General features: G+C 48.4%; 1 protein-coding gene across 1 annotated transcript in view; it reads right to left on the bottom strand.

The window, feature by feature from the left end:
• TAOK3 (TAO kinase 3) overlaps positions 1-16382 on the bottom strand; it is a 38863-nt gene that overhangs the window by 956 nt on the left and 21525 nt on the right. The window contains exons 13-18 of the mRNA XM_015817444.1: positions 6155-6391; positions 5398-5526; positions 4650-4853; positions 1945-2184; positions 954-1166; positions 53-235 (exon numbers count right to left, since the gene is read on the bottom strand). Of these exons, the coding sequence (XP_015672930.1) occupies positions 53-235; positions 954-1166; positions 1945-2184; positions 4650-4853; positions 5398-5526; positions 6155-6391 (1206 nt within the window). The remainder of the gene's footprint in view (positions 1-52; positions 236-953; positions 1167-1944; positions 2185-4649; positions 4854-5397; positions 5527-6154; positions 6392-16382) is intronic.

Genomic DNA, 16382 nt, shown 5'->3' with positions numbered 1-16382 from the left:
GCTGAAGGCGAATGCCACCGTCGAAGCCCTTCGCAGCCTGGCTCCAGCTTACCTTCTGCTCCAGATGTGCTCTGCGCAAGGACACCCTCTGCTCCAACTTCTGGAGCTCCCGTTCGTGCTGTGCTTCTGTCTGCATCTTGATCTTGCTCTGGTAGGCGTTGAGCAGCTCCATCTCCTGCTGCAACTGCAGCCTCAGGGCCTGGCATTCTGCTTCCTGAGCCTCGTCTAGGCGCAGCTGCAAGGGGGCACATCAGGAAGGGTCAGGGAGGGGCAAATCATATCGGCGGTCCTCGACTTAAAACTGTTTGTTGGGCGACCGTTGGAAGTTACAAGGGCACTGACGTTTTCTTTCCCAGACTCTCCCTTCTGATTTACATTCCTTTCTGTATTTTATCTACCCAGACTTGGGTGTAACCGTCCTCATTTAGTGACCGTTCGAAGTTACAACGGCACAGGGAAAAAAGGGACTGATGGCCACTTTTCACACCTACGACCGTTGCAGCATCCCCATGGTCACGTGATCAAAATTCAGATGCTTGGCAACTGACTCATATTTACGACAGCTGCAGTTATGTGATCACCAGGAGGATCTGAGTTCTAGTCCTTAGTTATAAAAGCTGACGGGGGGACTTTGGGCCAATCACCAGGAGACAGAGAGTTCTAGTCCTGCCTCAGGCTTGAAACCCAGCTGGGTGAGTTTGGGCCAGTCCATCCCTTTCAGCCCAACCCACCTCACAAGGTCGTCGTGGTGGGGGAAATGGAAGGAGGGAGGACTATTAAGTATGTTACTTATAAACTACAATAAAGATGGGATAAAAATAATTCAATAATCCCAACATCCCTCCAAGATGGCTTTTATTTTGCTCAGGGTTTGTTTTTTTTAGCCAGGGAGGGGCACTTCTTCATGAGCCCTCCCCCCCAGGGACTGAGGACACCCCCCCCTCCCGTCTTACCGCTTGCGACGCCATCATTTCATTGATGCTCTGCTCATACTGTTCCGCCAGGATGGCAAGCTTCCTCGTCTGCTCATCCTTCAGGCTTTTCAAAATAGTTTTGTGCTCACTCTTTGGAGTCACTTCCAGCTGGTGATTCTTGAGCGCTTTGTACTGCTTAGTTTGCACTTTGCACGTGTCCTGGAACTGCTTCTTGATCTGCATTTCCATGGCCTGCAGAGGAGAAGCGAGAAGCAACCGACCAATGAACATTTAAGCTCCCTTGCCCGCTTGGCCTCTGTAGGTTTGATTTTAAACGGAAGGAAACGTCTTCCAGAAGGGGGGATTTTTAAGTCCAATACTTATACGTCTCTCCAAATAACGTCAGAATAAACTGAATAACAGAATAACCAAGTTGGAAGGGACCTTGGAGGTCTTCTAGTCCAACCTCATGCTCAAGCTGGAGTCCTCTACCATTCCAGACAAGGGGCTGCCCAGTCTCCGGTGATGGAGCGCTCATAATTTCTTAAGGGAAGCCATTCCACTGATGAATTTGCCCTCACTGTCGGGAAATTTCTCCTTAGTTCTAGGTTGGGACTTTTCTTGACTGACCTCCTTGAAAGGGAGGGTGGCAGATTTGGGGAGAGGAGGAGCAAGAGTGGAATTCCTGCCTGGTTTATCCAGCAAGGCCCACAAAGGTTCACATTTGGGTTCTGAGCTGCATTGGGGGGGGGGCTGCCCTCCAAAGAATTATCTATGCCTACGTTACAAGGATCCCCCCCCCAGACTGCTTGCCTTCCCCTGGGAGTGACCAGATAAGGCTTCATGGATCTGAGGTGAAGCTAATGCCGCTTGCAGCTGTGCCACGATTCCAAGCTAGGTCCTCACTTGACCCCTCCTTCCACCTTAACTGGCACTTTCTTAACATCGGGCTTGCTAAAGTGGGGGTCGCCTGCAGGCGACAGGCTGAGCCTTCCTGGGCTGGGCTCCCACCCTCATCCCTTTTGACTACCTTCAAATTCTTGGGCTGTTGCCGCAACTCCATGACGTGCTTCCTGTGCAGCTCTCGTTCCCGCCGTTTGTTATACTCCAGCTGGTTTTCAAGTTCCGTCTGGTGCTGCAGCCGGATCAAGTCCATACGCAGCTTCTGCAGCAAGTGCAGCTGCCGGTATTCTAACTCCCGCGTCGACTCGTCGTGCCGTATTAGCATGGCATGCTCCATCTCCTTCTGGGTTCTCTTCTTGTTCAGCTCCTGCATTTGGCGGGGGCGGGGGGGGGGGGAAAAGCAAGGAACAGAGGTGAGGAGAAGCTTTTCTGCCGGTGGTCTGTGAGAACAACCTTGAGTAGACAAGAGGGAAGAGCCACAGCCAGGGGAATGGAGGGATAAGAGGCCGCTGAGCCCAGAGCAGAAGTAGGGCATGGCAAACGCCTCCAAAGAGACCCTCCCTAGTTTATTGGCTGTAAAGGCAACAGGAGACACAAACGCCCTTCCGGACTTACAAGAGTCCGTTAAGGTAACCTTACGATAAAAGAGAAGAGCTAGTACTTCTGAGTGGGTTTCCAGTCTGGGCTATCTTGCATGGTTGACACTTCTTAAGGAGAGACAGCCAGTGCCTGCCCTTCGCCTGCCCAAAGCAAAAACAGCAGCAGGCAATTTTTGTCAAGGGCAGGAAAATCAGCAAGTCTATTGCAAGGTTCTCTACAAGAACAAAGCAAATTGGCAGCAGATAAGAGTCAACCGAGTTGGATCTCTCGTGGGTGCGAAGGGAGTCGAGACCGATGGCACGTTTGACCCCTCCTTCCGGCTCAGCCGAGTCATCTCCCACAATTTGTGTCTCCAAAAACAGCCAGAGAGAGGGCTTAGGGACCCGCAAACCCACGAGTGAAGCTGCTTGTCTTTCCTCCTGTACTTCTATGGCCCCTAAGATCTGCATTCAAAGGTCTGGAGGTTCTCCCAAGACCGTGCAGCCAATGGACCTTTTGTCCCCCATTAAAAGATGTTTTGGGGTGCCTTCAAGACAGTCTTGACTGCTGGACCATTCCCGGAAGTTTTCTTGGCAACATTTTTAACAATGGCTTGGCCCCCAGCCTTCTTCCTCCCAGGGCTGAGAGGGAGTGGCCCAAGGTCACCAAGTTGGCATCATGTCTAAGAGACATCTGGACCTCATATTTCCACAGTCCTACTCCAGCCCTCTTAACCAGTAGACCAAACTGCCTCTTCCCATTCAACTAGACCGGTGTTTCTCAACCTTAGCAACTCTAAGAGGTGTGAACTTCAATTCCCAGAATTCCACAGTCAGCCAGGCTGGCTGGGAGATTCTAGGAGTCGAAGTCCACCCACCTTGGATGTCTATGGGGATTCCCAGTCATCCAGATGTCCCAAAGATGCTTTTCCGAAAGGCTACTGGACTCTCTTCGTTTTTCCTTGAAGAGGTTCCTCGCTTCTCATCCAAGAACTGAAGAAGCTTCTCGGATGAGTAGTGAAACGTCTTCGAGGGAAAACACAGAAAGCCCAACTGCCTCTCAGAAAAGCACCTTTGGGACACCTGCCTTACTGTTGTCAAGGCTGAGAAATCTTACAACTAGACTTTTCTAACACAGACACCTTGGCTTCGTCTCAGAACTTTTCTGCATCCTGGTGGCAGAGTTTCCTGCCACTCTCTTGCTGAGACAAAGTAAACATCTTGCAGCATGCATGCAACTAAGCACCAAAGCCAAAACCTTTTGGGGAGGGGGGGTGTCTCATGGTGTATTTCTGAAAAGTGTCCGGCAGATGGCGCACGAGCAAATGTGCGTGACAGCCGGGAGGAGTTAAACTGAAGGGTTTCCCCTGATGCTCTCTGAGTTTGGTGGTTTCCTTGAAGATGTTTCATTACCAAACTAGGTTACAGCGTCAGCGTACTGATGAGGTGGTCTAGTTTGGTAATAAAATGCCTTCGGGGAAACCATCAAGCTCAGAGAGCACCAAGGACTTCGCAGTCTCCTCCTGCTGCAAGCCCCTCTCTCTTCCAGTACTGATGAGGTTACCAAGTTTGGTAATGAAATGTCTGCAAGGAAACAGCCAAGCTCAGAGAGCACCAAGGACCCCAGAGTCTTCCTCCTCCTCCTCTTCACAACCCCCCTCCCTTCTAGCACTGATGATATTACCTAGTTGGGTAATGAGTCCTCCTCCTCCTCCTCCTCCACCTCTCCACAAACCCCCCTCCCTTCCAGCCCTGATGATGCTACCTAGTTGTGTAATGAGTCCTCCTCCTCCTCCTCCACCTCTCCACAAACCCCACTCCCTTCCAGCACTGATGATGCTACCTAGTTTGGCTATTGAGACGTCTGCGAGAAAACAACGAAGCTCAGAGAGCAGCAAGGACCCCTCATCATTTCAACCCTGAGCTACAAATATTCTCCTTTATCGGACAGTGTCAAACTTTCGGCACTTTCCGCCCGGGAAAACGACATCCGTGCTCCAAATCTAAACCTATCACGAATCAATGACAGCAGAAGAATCCAGAACCGAAAAGGAATTCTGGGAGCTGAAGTCCACGGGTCTTAAAAGTTGCCAAGGTTGGAGATTCCCTGCTCTGGAACCTTCTAAAGAGGATTGGGGGAGAGGGGGACGGAAACCGCACACCGGCCCTGTCTATCTGGATTTGCTCAGTTTGCGTCCTTGGGTGTAGTTTCTTTCGGGGGGGGGGGGTGTTTAAAAAGGCTAAAAGCGGAGACCTCACGGATATTCTGCTGCTCCAGCTCATGCCTTCGGATCATGGTTTTCCGCTTGAAGAAACGGCAGTTTTTGTCGTAGTAGAGTCTCTGCTGGCTGAGAAGATGCGCCTCCTCTTCAGCCTGTGTGTGCTGCAGGTTTTCTTTGTGTTTCGAGATCCTTTCCTGCTTCTCCTTCTTGGGTGTGCTGTGGTCCTCGTTCATCTCCTGCGGGGAGGCAGAAGGGCAGGCTGAGGAAAAGGCAACTCCCTACAGCGGGAAGGAAACGGGCCCCCCGCTCCCGACTTCTGCTGGCAAAAGCTCCAGGATCAAGCCTCTAATCTCCCCACTCCTTTCTAGCACTGATGATGTTACCTAGTTGGGTGATGAAAGGTCTGCAAGAAAGCCACCGAGCTCAGAGAGCACCAAGGGCCCCACAGTCATTGTTCTCCTTCTTTGCCTCCTCAATTTTTCACTTCCCTTTCTCCCCTCCTCCTCTTCCCCTTCTCCTTCCCTTTCTCCCCCTCCTCCCCCTTTTCCATTTCCCTTTCTCCCCTCCTCCTCTTCCCCTTCTCCCTCTTCCTCCTCCTTTTTTACTTCCCTCCTCCCCTCCCCTTTCTCCCCCTCCTCCCCCTTTTCCATTTCCCTTTATCCCCTTTCTTGTCCTTCCCTTCCTCCTCCTTTTCCACTTCTCTTTCTCCCCTCCTCCTCTTCCCCTCCTCCCCCCTCCTTCTCCTCTTCCTCCTCCTTTTTTACTTTAGATTCTCCTTGCCTCTTTAATCTTTTCCTTGCAAATCTTGTATTGCTTCTTCTGACTTTCTAAGAAATTGGTCAGATCCCTCTTCTGCTGAGCCAAAATCTGTTGCTGGAACTTCTTCTCATCGGCTGCCGCTGTCTTTGCCTGTGAAAAAGCAAATTTAAAACCGACCCACGTCTTCACAAAGACTGTCATTTGGGGGACTGAAGGCTAAAGCATAGGATGAATGGTTGCAGGAATATGGCTAGTCTAGAGAAAAGGAGGATTAGGGGTGACAGGATAGCAGGGTTCCAATATCTGAGGGGCTTCCACAAATAAGAGGGGGGTCCACCTCTTCTCCAAGGCGCCTGAAGGCAGGACAAGAAGCAACGGATGGAAACTAATCAAGGAGAGAAGCAACCTGGAACTAAGGAGGAACTGCCTGACAGTTAGAACAATTAACAAGTGGAATGGCTTCCCTCCAGAAGTTGGGGGTGCTCCAATACTGGAGGTTTTTAAAGAAGATTGGACAACCATTTGTCTGGAATGGTAGAGGGTCTCCTGCTTGAGCAGTGGGGTGGATTAAAAGACCTCCAAGGTCCCTTCCAACTCTGTTATTCTGTTAGTTGGGAATACCTTCCCTTCCTTCTCAGGTAGGCTGGGAAGATGAACTTGTGAACAGGTAGTCTGTCAAACCACTTGGACACCCCCAGGCACCTAAATGTATTGTGGATCTGGGTGGCCTCTGAATCAGTCACTAACGTGGACCATCCAGTGGGAGCGCCCGGCTCACCTCCTTGTCTATGACGGCCACCTGTTTCTTGGCTAGCTTCTCCAGTTCAATGGACGAGTTGTTGGCATGGGTCTCCACCTCTTTCTGCAGCTTGAGGCGGTGCTCGTCCATTTCAGCCTTCAGCTTGTTTTCCAGGGCGATCAGCTGCTTCTGGTGCTGGCGCCGCATCCGTTTATATCCTGACATCTGTTCCCGCAACTCGTTCTCCTGCTCATGCTCATGGATCTGCCTTGTAACCTGAGGTCAGCCAAGGGGAGGAAGGAAGAGAGAGAGAGTTAGCTCCTGCCAGGAGGAGAGGGCACAGAGCTCGATGACCTGGGGCCTACAACTCACCATAGCCAACTCATCACGATCATCTTGCCATGGCCATCTCACCACGGTCAACTCACCAACGCCAACTCATCACGGCCAACTCACCATGGTCAACTCATTATGGCCAACTCACCACGTCAACTCATCATGGCCAACTCGCCAAGGCCAACTCACCATGGTCAACTCACCATGGTCAACTCACCCCAGTCAACTCACCAAGGCCAACTCATCACGGCCAACTCATCATGGTCAACTCATCATGGCCAACTCACCATGGTCAACTCACCAAGGCCAACTCATCACGGCCAACTCATCATGGTCAACTCATCATGGCCAACTCACCATGGTCAACTCACCAAGGCCAACTCATCACGGCCAACTCATCATGGCCAATTTACCATGGTCAACTCATCCCAGTCAACTCACCACGGCCAACTCACCACGGCCAACTCACCATGGTCAACTCACCCCAGTCAACTCATCATGGCCAACTCACCACGGCTAACTTACCAATCAACTCACCACGGCCAACTCACATCAACTCATCATGGCCAACTCGCATGGCCAACAATACAATGCAAATCATAAAAACCCAACATAGAAAGAATAAAAAGCAATAACTCCCCACCATGTCAATGCAAGCATGGCTCCAGAAACACTAGACCATCTGATCACCACGTTCCTTCATTAAAATGATCCCGGGGCCACCCAACCCTGTCTCAAGAGACATCGAGGTCACTGTTATTTTCACTCACACACCAGACCTACCTCACCTTGAACATACATACAATCCTTGGGCTGGAAGGGACCTCAGAAGCCTTCTAGTCCAACCCCCCTGCTCAAGGCAGAAGACTGGACTTTTAAGACTTCTGGACTTCAACATGGCTGGCTGTTTAAGTCCACCAGTCTTAAAGTTGCCAAGGCTGGACACCCCTGCCTTAAACTGTATGCAGGAGAGCGTGGCCTGGAGGCGAGATGGGCGGCATATGCATTTAATAAAATAAATCAAATAAGATCAGACACGTGGCTGGTGGTGGAGCCATTTCTGCAGGAAGATCGGGAACAAACGAGAAAGGTCGATCATCTGAAATGGGTCAGTAGTAGGATCAGAAGCTCAATGGGATATATGAAGCGTGACCAGATCTCCAGGAAAGGAATCACGAGAGTCCTACACCTTGCTGTGGCCGATGGGCCATCTGGTCCTTCCAGCTGAGGTTCACCCACAGCCTGACGGACCAGATGGCCCTTGCCATCTTGTTAATTGCCCTTGTCTTAACCCTGTCTGATGGATAACCCTAGATGTATGATCTTGGTTGAGTCTGTCTCCATGCCAAAGAGAGGGAGAGGGAGAGGGAGAGGGAAAGAGAGAGAGAGAGAGAGATCCAACATTTGAACCACAGAATCTACAAGTGATCCCTCACTTAGGACCAGTTGCCGAACAACTGTTAGAAGTTACAACAGACCTACTCACAACCCATTTTCAGAGTTACGTGCACTGTGAAGCGGTATATAAGTCTAAGTGCTATTACTATACGGGGACGGCCCAGTGGTTAAGATGCCGGGCTTGTCGACTGGAGAGTGGGTAGCCCAAGTTCAAGAACCAAGTGCTAAGCAAAGTGATGAGCTCCCAGTCCTCAGCTAAGCTCCTGCCAGTCTAGCAGTTCGAAAGCCTGCAAACGTGAGTAGATAAATAGGTACCATTTCAATGGGAGGGTAACAGCGCTGTGTGATGCTGATCACATGGCTGCGGAAATGTCTTTGGAGAGCACCTGGTCCATGGCCTTGAAACGGAGATGAGCACAGCCTACTAGCGGAGTAAAATCCGCAGGGACTTTTTTTTTTTAAATAGTAGCATATGAAGTTTCCAAAGTTTTGTGTGTCCTTCCTTCACCAAACTGATTTGTGCTGTTGCCATCTCCAGTGAATAGCTTATCACTGAAAGGAAGGAAGGAAGGAAGGAAGGAAGGAAGGAAGGAAGGAAGGAAGGAAGGAAGGAAGGAAGGAAGGAAGGAAGGAAGGAAGGAAGGAAGGAAGGAAGGAAGGAAATAATTTATGCTAAGATGGTTGCTGTGTGTACTAAAGCTGCCACCTTATTCTTGGGCTTAACAACATCGGTAAATTTGCAAGGGGACCCGGAGGTCCCAGCAATCCTCCACCCAACACACAATTGATTAAATTTGGGTGTCATCCCCCTAATCAATGTCGCTTTTAAAGAATTAATTGAGATGGAAAGTTGGGCGACTCAGCCCCTTTGCCAATTTTAATCTGAGTTCTCCCCAGTTTACTGATTTGTCTGAACAGCACTACGGTTGAGTCACATCGCCTGAGAGAGTGGCACACACACACACACACACACACAAAACACAAGCCACCAACTAAGGACATCTCGGCTTCTTGGTTATCTGATGCTTCTAGGCAAGAGTGTAGGAAGGAGAACAAAAAGGCAAGCGAGTGGATGGGGAGTTTTGAGCCTTTCTAGGAAAGAGAGCACATGGCAGTTCACCCAGGCGGAAGCAAATTATTCGTATCACCTATGTTCTCTGGCGATAAAGAGTTTGGACTGGTTTGGGAAGCTGTGAGGCATTTGTCAGGCCAATCCTGTGCAAAAATAAGGAGATGTTTCAAAAACATGAAGGGTTAATACCACTTTACAAGGCCTTGGTAAGGCCACACTTGGAATACTGCATCCAGTTTTGGTCACCACGATGTAAAAAAGATGTTGAGACTCCAGAAAAAGTGCAGAGAAGAGCGACCAAGATGATCAGGGGACTGGAGGCTAAAACCTAGAAGGAACGGTTGCTGGAATTGGGTATGTCTAGTTTAATGAAGAGAAGGACTGGGGTGACAGGATAGCAGCCTTCCAATATCTCAGGGGTTGCCACAAAGAAGAGGGGGGGGGGATCAAGCTATTCTCCAAAGCATCCAAAGGCAGGACAAGAAGCAACGGATGGAAACTAACCAAAGAGAGAAGCAATCTAGAATTAGAACTAGAACTCGGATTCTCCTGGTGATTGGCCCAAAATCATCCAGCTGGCTTTTGCACCTAAGGCAGGACTAGAACTCATAGTCTCCTGGTGATTGGCTCAAAGTCACTCAGCTGGCTTTCACGGCTAAAGCGGAGCTAGAACTGTCTCCTGGTGACTGGCCCAAGGTCATCCCGCTGATTTTCGAACCTAAGTGGAACTAGAAGTCACCATCTCCTGGTGATTGGCCCAAAGTCACCCAGCTGGCTTTCATGCCTAAGGCGGAACTACAACTCACGGTCTCCAGCTTTCTCGCCTGGTACCTTCACCACAAGACCAAACTGGGTCTCTCTCCCCCCCCCCATCCACACAAGTCACAGTTGACGTCCTTCATTGAATTTTGACTGCATCCTGTTCTCCTACTACTATTGCATCATGCTCCATATGGGACACTGTCAGGAGACTTTTCTTCTCCTAAAGAACGTATCAGATCCCAATCAGACAGTGACTGCAAACTGGCCAGATAATTTGTAGTTGAGTCATCATTATAGAGGATACCAAATTGGATACAAAGCTGAACACTATTTAAGAGTTGTTTTATGTTAAGTTTCACAGGTACTAAGCTTTGGTGCTTCCCTATACCCATCTAACGTGCCTATCTCTTTTTAAAAGATACTTCTAGACTTTTATATATGCTTTCTGTGCTCATATCTTCGGGGTTTTCCAAATTTTTAAGACCCCGATGTATCCTTCCTTGCTTTTCAGTTGATTGTAACTCCACCCTCTTTAGGCTGGTCCACGGCCGTGGTAAAAGATTGGATTTGATTCTGAAAAGCCAGTTTCAACTGCAAATTGAGTACGTTTGATGCTCAACAAGAACCTTGGGGACGAGGCTGCGATAGGAAGGGGAAGACTCATGATAAAAATAGTAGGTGATAAAATATTTATTTATTTATTTGTTGCGTTGAGAAGGCTGCCCAACGCTAGGAAGACACGCCACATTAAAATGGGATAATAAACAATCAGAAGAATAAAGCAGTCACCAATTGGAAAGGGCAATCCCTCAAAATAAAGTCCTCAACGCTCATCCCAACCCTTGGGCTTGGTAGAACGTCCAGATTTTCATCGATGCATACTGTTCCATGGGAGTCCCATGGAACTCTGCGGGGGATGCTGGCCAGGAGGCAAGATATACTGGCCCCATAAACACAGCAAGTCCTCACCTTACAACAGTTCACTTAGTGATGGCTTGAACTTACAACAGCACCGAAAAAAAGGGACTTATTATGATCACTTTTCACACTTACGAACGTCACAACATCCCCAGGGTCACGTGATTTACATTCGGATGCTTGGCAACTGACTCACATTTATGATGGTTGCAGTGTCCAGGAATCACTTAACAACCACGTTACTAATTTACAACTGCGGTGATTCGCTTAATAGCTGTGGCAAGAGAAGTCGTAAAAATGGGGGCACAACTCGCTCAACAAATTTTGCCCTTGGCAACAGAAATCTTGGGCTCAGTGGTGGCCATAAATTGAGGACTACCTGTATTACTGGGCAAAGATGAATGGATCAATGGAGGAACATTTTATGCTCCACTCTTAAAACATGTAAGCTGGATAGGGGACCAGGTTCCTTCCCTCTCAAAAAAAGCTTCTAGGAAGTACCACCTCAATGAAGCAAGTGACAGTCTCAAAACCAACCAATTGGAAAAATTGCAGGGTTATGAACAAAATAAATCTGACTAAAACCCAGGATCATCTCCCCAGAAATGAAACCAAGAGTCTTTTGATAATTATGGGGCCACAAGAGCTGTTTCTCAACCAATCAATATTTGCACATGAATTAGAACATGGAATAAATAAGGTTGGAAGGGACTTTGGTGGTCTTCTAGTCCTGGACATCTTGCAACATAGCAAAGAAGCAGACACTTAGCAGAGGAAGCATAAAAACTCCGTTATCCAGAGACCTACGTCCCCGAAGAGGTCAACTGGTCAGCTCTACTCTTTAAGAGCCTGAACTAGTTTGTTTCTGGCTTAAATCTTACCCAACCATGATCAACAACCCAAGTGCTGGTCAGATCAATGCGGGAGGGAGGGTTCTCCACTCATGCTGACGGAAAATTCTGGGAGTGACCTTCCCAAGTTATAATCTGCAGTTGGAGAAGACCTAAGCAAGGTGAAGATGCTAAGGTCTCCCTCAAATGCTCCTCTAGACTTGGTGCTTGGTCCTTTTTGCTCTCCGAGATGGTATGTTGGGCTACGATGACCTCTCTTTTGAGGACATGCACAAATATCTAATTTGGCTTTCCTACAGGACCACGGTCATGCCTGAGGTCCCTCAGGGAACAGCAAGAGTGAAACTTCAAATCTGATGCCAAAAAGAAGGAATAAAGAGACATGAATAAAGGCTTGTTTCAAGAGAACCCGAAGGGTATGAAGTTAAACTGTATGAGGAGCTCCCTTTCAATCAGGTCAGCTTTAACAAAATTAAACGTGCAGGTTGTTCACTTTTTCCAGAGGTGTCCTTACTCAGCCCTGTTGAGCAACTTTTTGTGGGAGGTACAGTGAATGGAGTGAGGAACTGACTTAAAAGTAGTTTAAAGCAGACAAGAAAAACCCAATGCACACAGGTACAGAATAGGTGGCACCTGGCTCAATAGCAGTGACTGTGAGAGGGATTTGGGAGTCCTTGTGGATAACCACTTAAATATGAGCCAGCCGTGTGCTGCAGCAGCCAAAAAAGCCAATACAGTCCTAGGCTGCATCAACAGAGGGAGAGCTTCAAGATCACATGAAGTATTGGCACCCGCTTTGTACTGCACTAGTGAGGCCACACTTGGAATGCTACGTCCAGATTTGGACACCACGATACAAAAAAGACTCTAGAAAGAGTGCAGAGAAGAGCAACAGAGATGATCACGGGACTGGAGGCTAAAACATAGGAAGAACGGTTGCAGGAATTGGATATGTCTAGTCTAATGGAGAGAAGGACTAGGGGTGACATGATAGCAGTGCTCCAATATCTCAGGGGTTGCCCCAAAGAAGAGGGGGTCAACCTATTCTCCAAAGCGCCTGAGGGCAGGACAAGAAGCAACGGATGGAAACTAACCAAGGAGAGAAGCAACCTAGAACTAAGAAGGAATTTCCTGACAGTGAGAACAATTAATCAGTGGAACAACCTGCCTCCAGAAGTTGTAACATTTGAAGTTTTTAAGAAGAGATTGGACAACCATTTGTTTGAAATGGTATAAGGTTTCCTGCCTGAGCAGGGGTTGGACTAGAAGATCTCCAAGGTCCCTTCCAATTATTATTCTATTCTATTCTATTCTATTCTATTCTATTCTATTCTATTCTACTCTACTCTACTCTACTCTACTCAATATGGTCTTAGCGGTAACGATAGGACAGCAAGTTCAAAAAAAAAAGTTCTTTTCATTTTGACCCATGATTTGATCTGGAAACCTCAACTTAGGAGAATGGAGGAAGTGGTTTTTTTTTTAACCCTCCTCCTGTCTATGACATTATGGCAATGTTCTAAGGCTGCATTAAAACCACACTGGGTCTTATTTTCTTTGCACTTAGCCCATGATGCACCCCCAGCTGTTGTAGTCTGTGGATGGCGCTTTGTGGCTTAGTGCAACAGGCAAAGCCACTCGAGTGTGTTTTGAATGATAGCCACGCTGGAGGGAAACCCCAGGAGTTGGGCAGGAGGTCTGGGAAAACTGCTCCACCATGTTTATCTCTGCAGGAACTCCTGTATGGATTTCACGAGAAGACGGTCCATAAAACATATAAGGAATGGTTGCTGGAATTGGGTATGTCTAGTTTAATGAAGAGAAGGACGAGGGGGGACATGATAGCAGTCTTCCAATATCTCAGGGGCTGCCCCAAAGAAGAGGGAGTCAAGCTATTCTCCAAAGTGCCTGAGGGCAGGACAAGAAGCAACGGATGGAAACTAATCAAGGAGAGAAGCAACCTGGAACTAAGGAGAAACTTCCTGACAGTGAGAACAATTAGCCAGTGGAACAACCTGCCTCCAGAAGCGGTGAATGCTCCAACACTGGAAGTTTTTAAGAAGAGACTGGACAGCCATTTGTCTGAAATGGCATAGGGTTTCCTGCCTGAGCAGGGGGTTGGACTAGATGACCTCCAAGGTCCCTTCCAACTTTATTATTATTATTATTATTATTATTATTATTATTATTATTATTATTATTATTATTATTAGTCTCAAGTCACTCAAACTAGGAGCAGGTAACTAGAAGATGGGGTGGTTTGATCTCGCTACCCCTCTGGATTCCTCATGATTTTGGTACAGGTTGTCCTCGAATTTACGACAATTGAGCCCAAACTCAATGGCTGAGACATTTAAGTTAAAGAGCGTTTTGCCCGTTTTACGACCTTCCTGTTAAGTGGATCACTGCAGTTGTTAAATAAGTCACACGGTTGTTAAGTGAACCCGGCTTCCCCGTTGACTTTGCTTGTTCGAAGGTTGCAAAAGGGGGAGTCAGGTGACCCCCGGGACGCTACAACCGTCATAAACACGAATCAGTGGCCAAGCGTCTGAATTTTTGATCACGTGACCACGGGGGGGGGGAACACGCTTCCACGGTCGTTAAGCATGAAAAACGGTCATAGGTCATTCTGTTCAGTGCCGTCGTAACTTCGTTAACAGTGTCGCTAAATGAGCTGTCCAGAATTCCCCCGTATCCACTTCCCTGCAATTCTTAAAGTCTCCTTGAGGTTCCTCAAATTTCAAATCCAGATGTTGAGGGTTGGGCGGAAAAGGGAGCAAAATGAGGTGCCAATAAACGGGTGAGAATTATGAAGGAGGCCAGATGGAAACCTGGAAATCAGGGGTTAGGTGGGAGTGAGAATTGTGCAGAAATGTGCAGCCCAGAGCTCCAGGGGTCTTCAAACTTGGCCCTTTTACGACTTGTGGACTTCAACGCCCAGAATTCCTCAGCCAGGCACGCGTGCCTGGCTGAGGAATTCTGGGCGTTGAAGTCCACAAGTCGTAAAAGGGCCAAGTTTGAAGACCCCTGACCTAGTCCAATTCAGTCCAGCAAGAGCACCAAAATGTCCCCAGAGAAAGAGAAAGAAAGCAAAATTTGGAAAGAGACCCTGGTCATATCCTCACAGGCGAGCTGAAATCCTGAAGAGAAACACTCTTCCATAAGTAAGATATACATAAGTATATAAGATATACATAAGTATATATGGCATATCTTACTCCATAAGTAAGATATGCCATATACACCAGGCTGCAATCAATTAAGTCACTTCTTCATTGGCTTGCAAAGTACATCTCTTTTTATGAGTTAGATCTCCCCTTCTGGGGAGTTAAAAGCGTCCCCTGACTGACCAACACATGTCTTCTGACTGGAGACAGAGGAGGTGAATGTGAGGTTCACACAACTGCTGGGCTGGTCCCGTTCTGGCTTCATGCACCGTGTGACCCATGGCTGGTTTATGATAAAAAATAAACCACCATTGAGTGTGAATGACAAAGGGGAAACAGAACCAGGGCTGGCTTGCTAGCTGTCTGATTTTTATTCTCATACAGCATTGACGGGAGATAACTCGAGTCACGGTGACACACCTCCAGGCTCCGTGGCGGAGGGTCCCTCCTGTTCCACCACAATAAGGCCCTGGATGGGGTTTTTTTTTTGGGGGGGGGGGTGCCTGGCAAATTTTTTTAAATTTAAAACAAAAATCCCCTTTTGAGACGGTCAGAAAAGACTTGACTCTGCAAAGATGCCTCCGTCAGCGCGATAGGTCAAAACGTGGGGTAGGAAATGATAATAAATAAATATGTCCCTATTAGGAGAGCCGGCCTAGTGAGGGATCCTTAATCTACCACGTGCCTGAAGGGGTTTGCAGCATTCGCCCAAGCCAACTGGGATGGGGTTGAGAGAGGACGCTTGATGCTCTCCTCAGCTCATGAATGGTCAGTGAGGGACCACCAAGTGGTTTTTCTTAAGCTGCCTAAATTATGCCTGGCTAGCATTTCCACCCAAGGCATGAGAACAAGCAAGGAGGTTGACTGTAGTAACTTCAAAGCTGGAAGGCAGCCAGCTTCGTAGTAAGAGAGATTCTTACCCCATCCAGGTATATTATACATTCTCTCTATTTTATTTTATATTTTTTTGGGGGGGAAAAAAAAAAAGATGAAAACCCCAGGCCTCCATTTGAAGCAGGTGGGGAAAGCCGAGAGCCTCGCCATGCATTCGGGTCAACCGCCAAGCTGGCACTTCCCTCGTGCCATAGAGAAAAAACACACTACCCTACACACACGCGCGCGCGCGCGCACACACATACACACCCATCCTGGGCTCGGTGCCAGGAAGGCGCGTGAGCAATGCCGTAAACTCTCCGGTTTCAGCACCAGGGTAGAGGACCTTCCACGCCTGCCTGCCCATTCCTTTGCTGTCTCAAGGCAGCCAGGGCTCCCGGCAAGCGGCTTTGATCTGCTGGGAAAGCAGCAGTAGCAGCAGCAGTGGGGTGGGCTGGGCTGTGGGGAGACAGATGCTCTATGGGAGGGGAGAGGACTCAGGGAGACAGCAATGGAGGAGGGAGGGAGGGAGGGAGGGAGGGAGGGAGGAAGGAAGGAAGGAAGGAAAGAAGGAAAGGGGGAAAAAAAGCATCATTCAAATGCAAGGCAAGACCAAAACCGGGAGCAGAGTTAACCATTGTAATTTCTGGGTTGGCTCCGGATGATGTCATAATGGCAGACAGCAAATGCAACGGCTAAGCGCTGGGCACCTTGTAAATCTCTCTGCCCATGTGACCTCTAATACCGAGATTTGGCCGAAATACTAAATGATTTCTTAGCGTTTTGAAAGGAGAGAGAGAGAGAGAGAGAGAGAGAGAGAGAGAGAGAGAGAGAGAGGGGGAAAAAAAAAATCAGGAAAGGAACGCAAACGGGGTCCGGGATGCTGCCTC

Source organism: Protobothrops mucrosquamatus, unplaced genomic scaffold, assembly GCF_001527695.2.
Source record: "Protobothrops mucrosquamatus isolate PMUCROS unplaced genomic scaffold, P.Mucros_1.0 scaffold593, whole genome shotgun sequence".
NCBI classification, from domain to species: Eukaryota; Metazoa; Chordata; class Lepidosauria; order Squamata; family Viperidae; genus Protobothrops; species Protobothrops mucrosquamatus.
The sequence above is the reverse complement of the archived record's forward strand: the minus strand, read 5'-3'. Positions and strand labels throughout refer to the sequence as shown.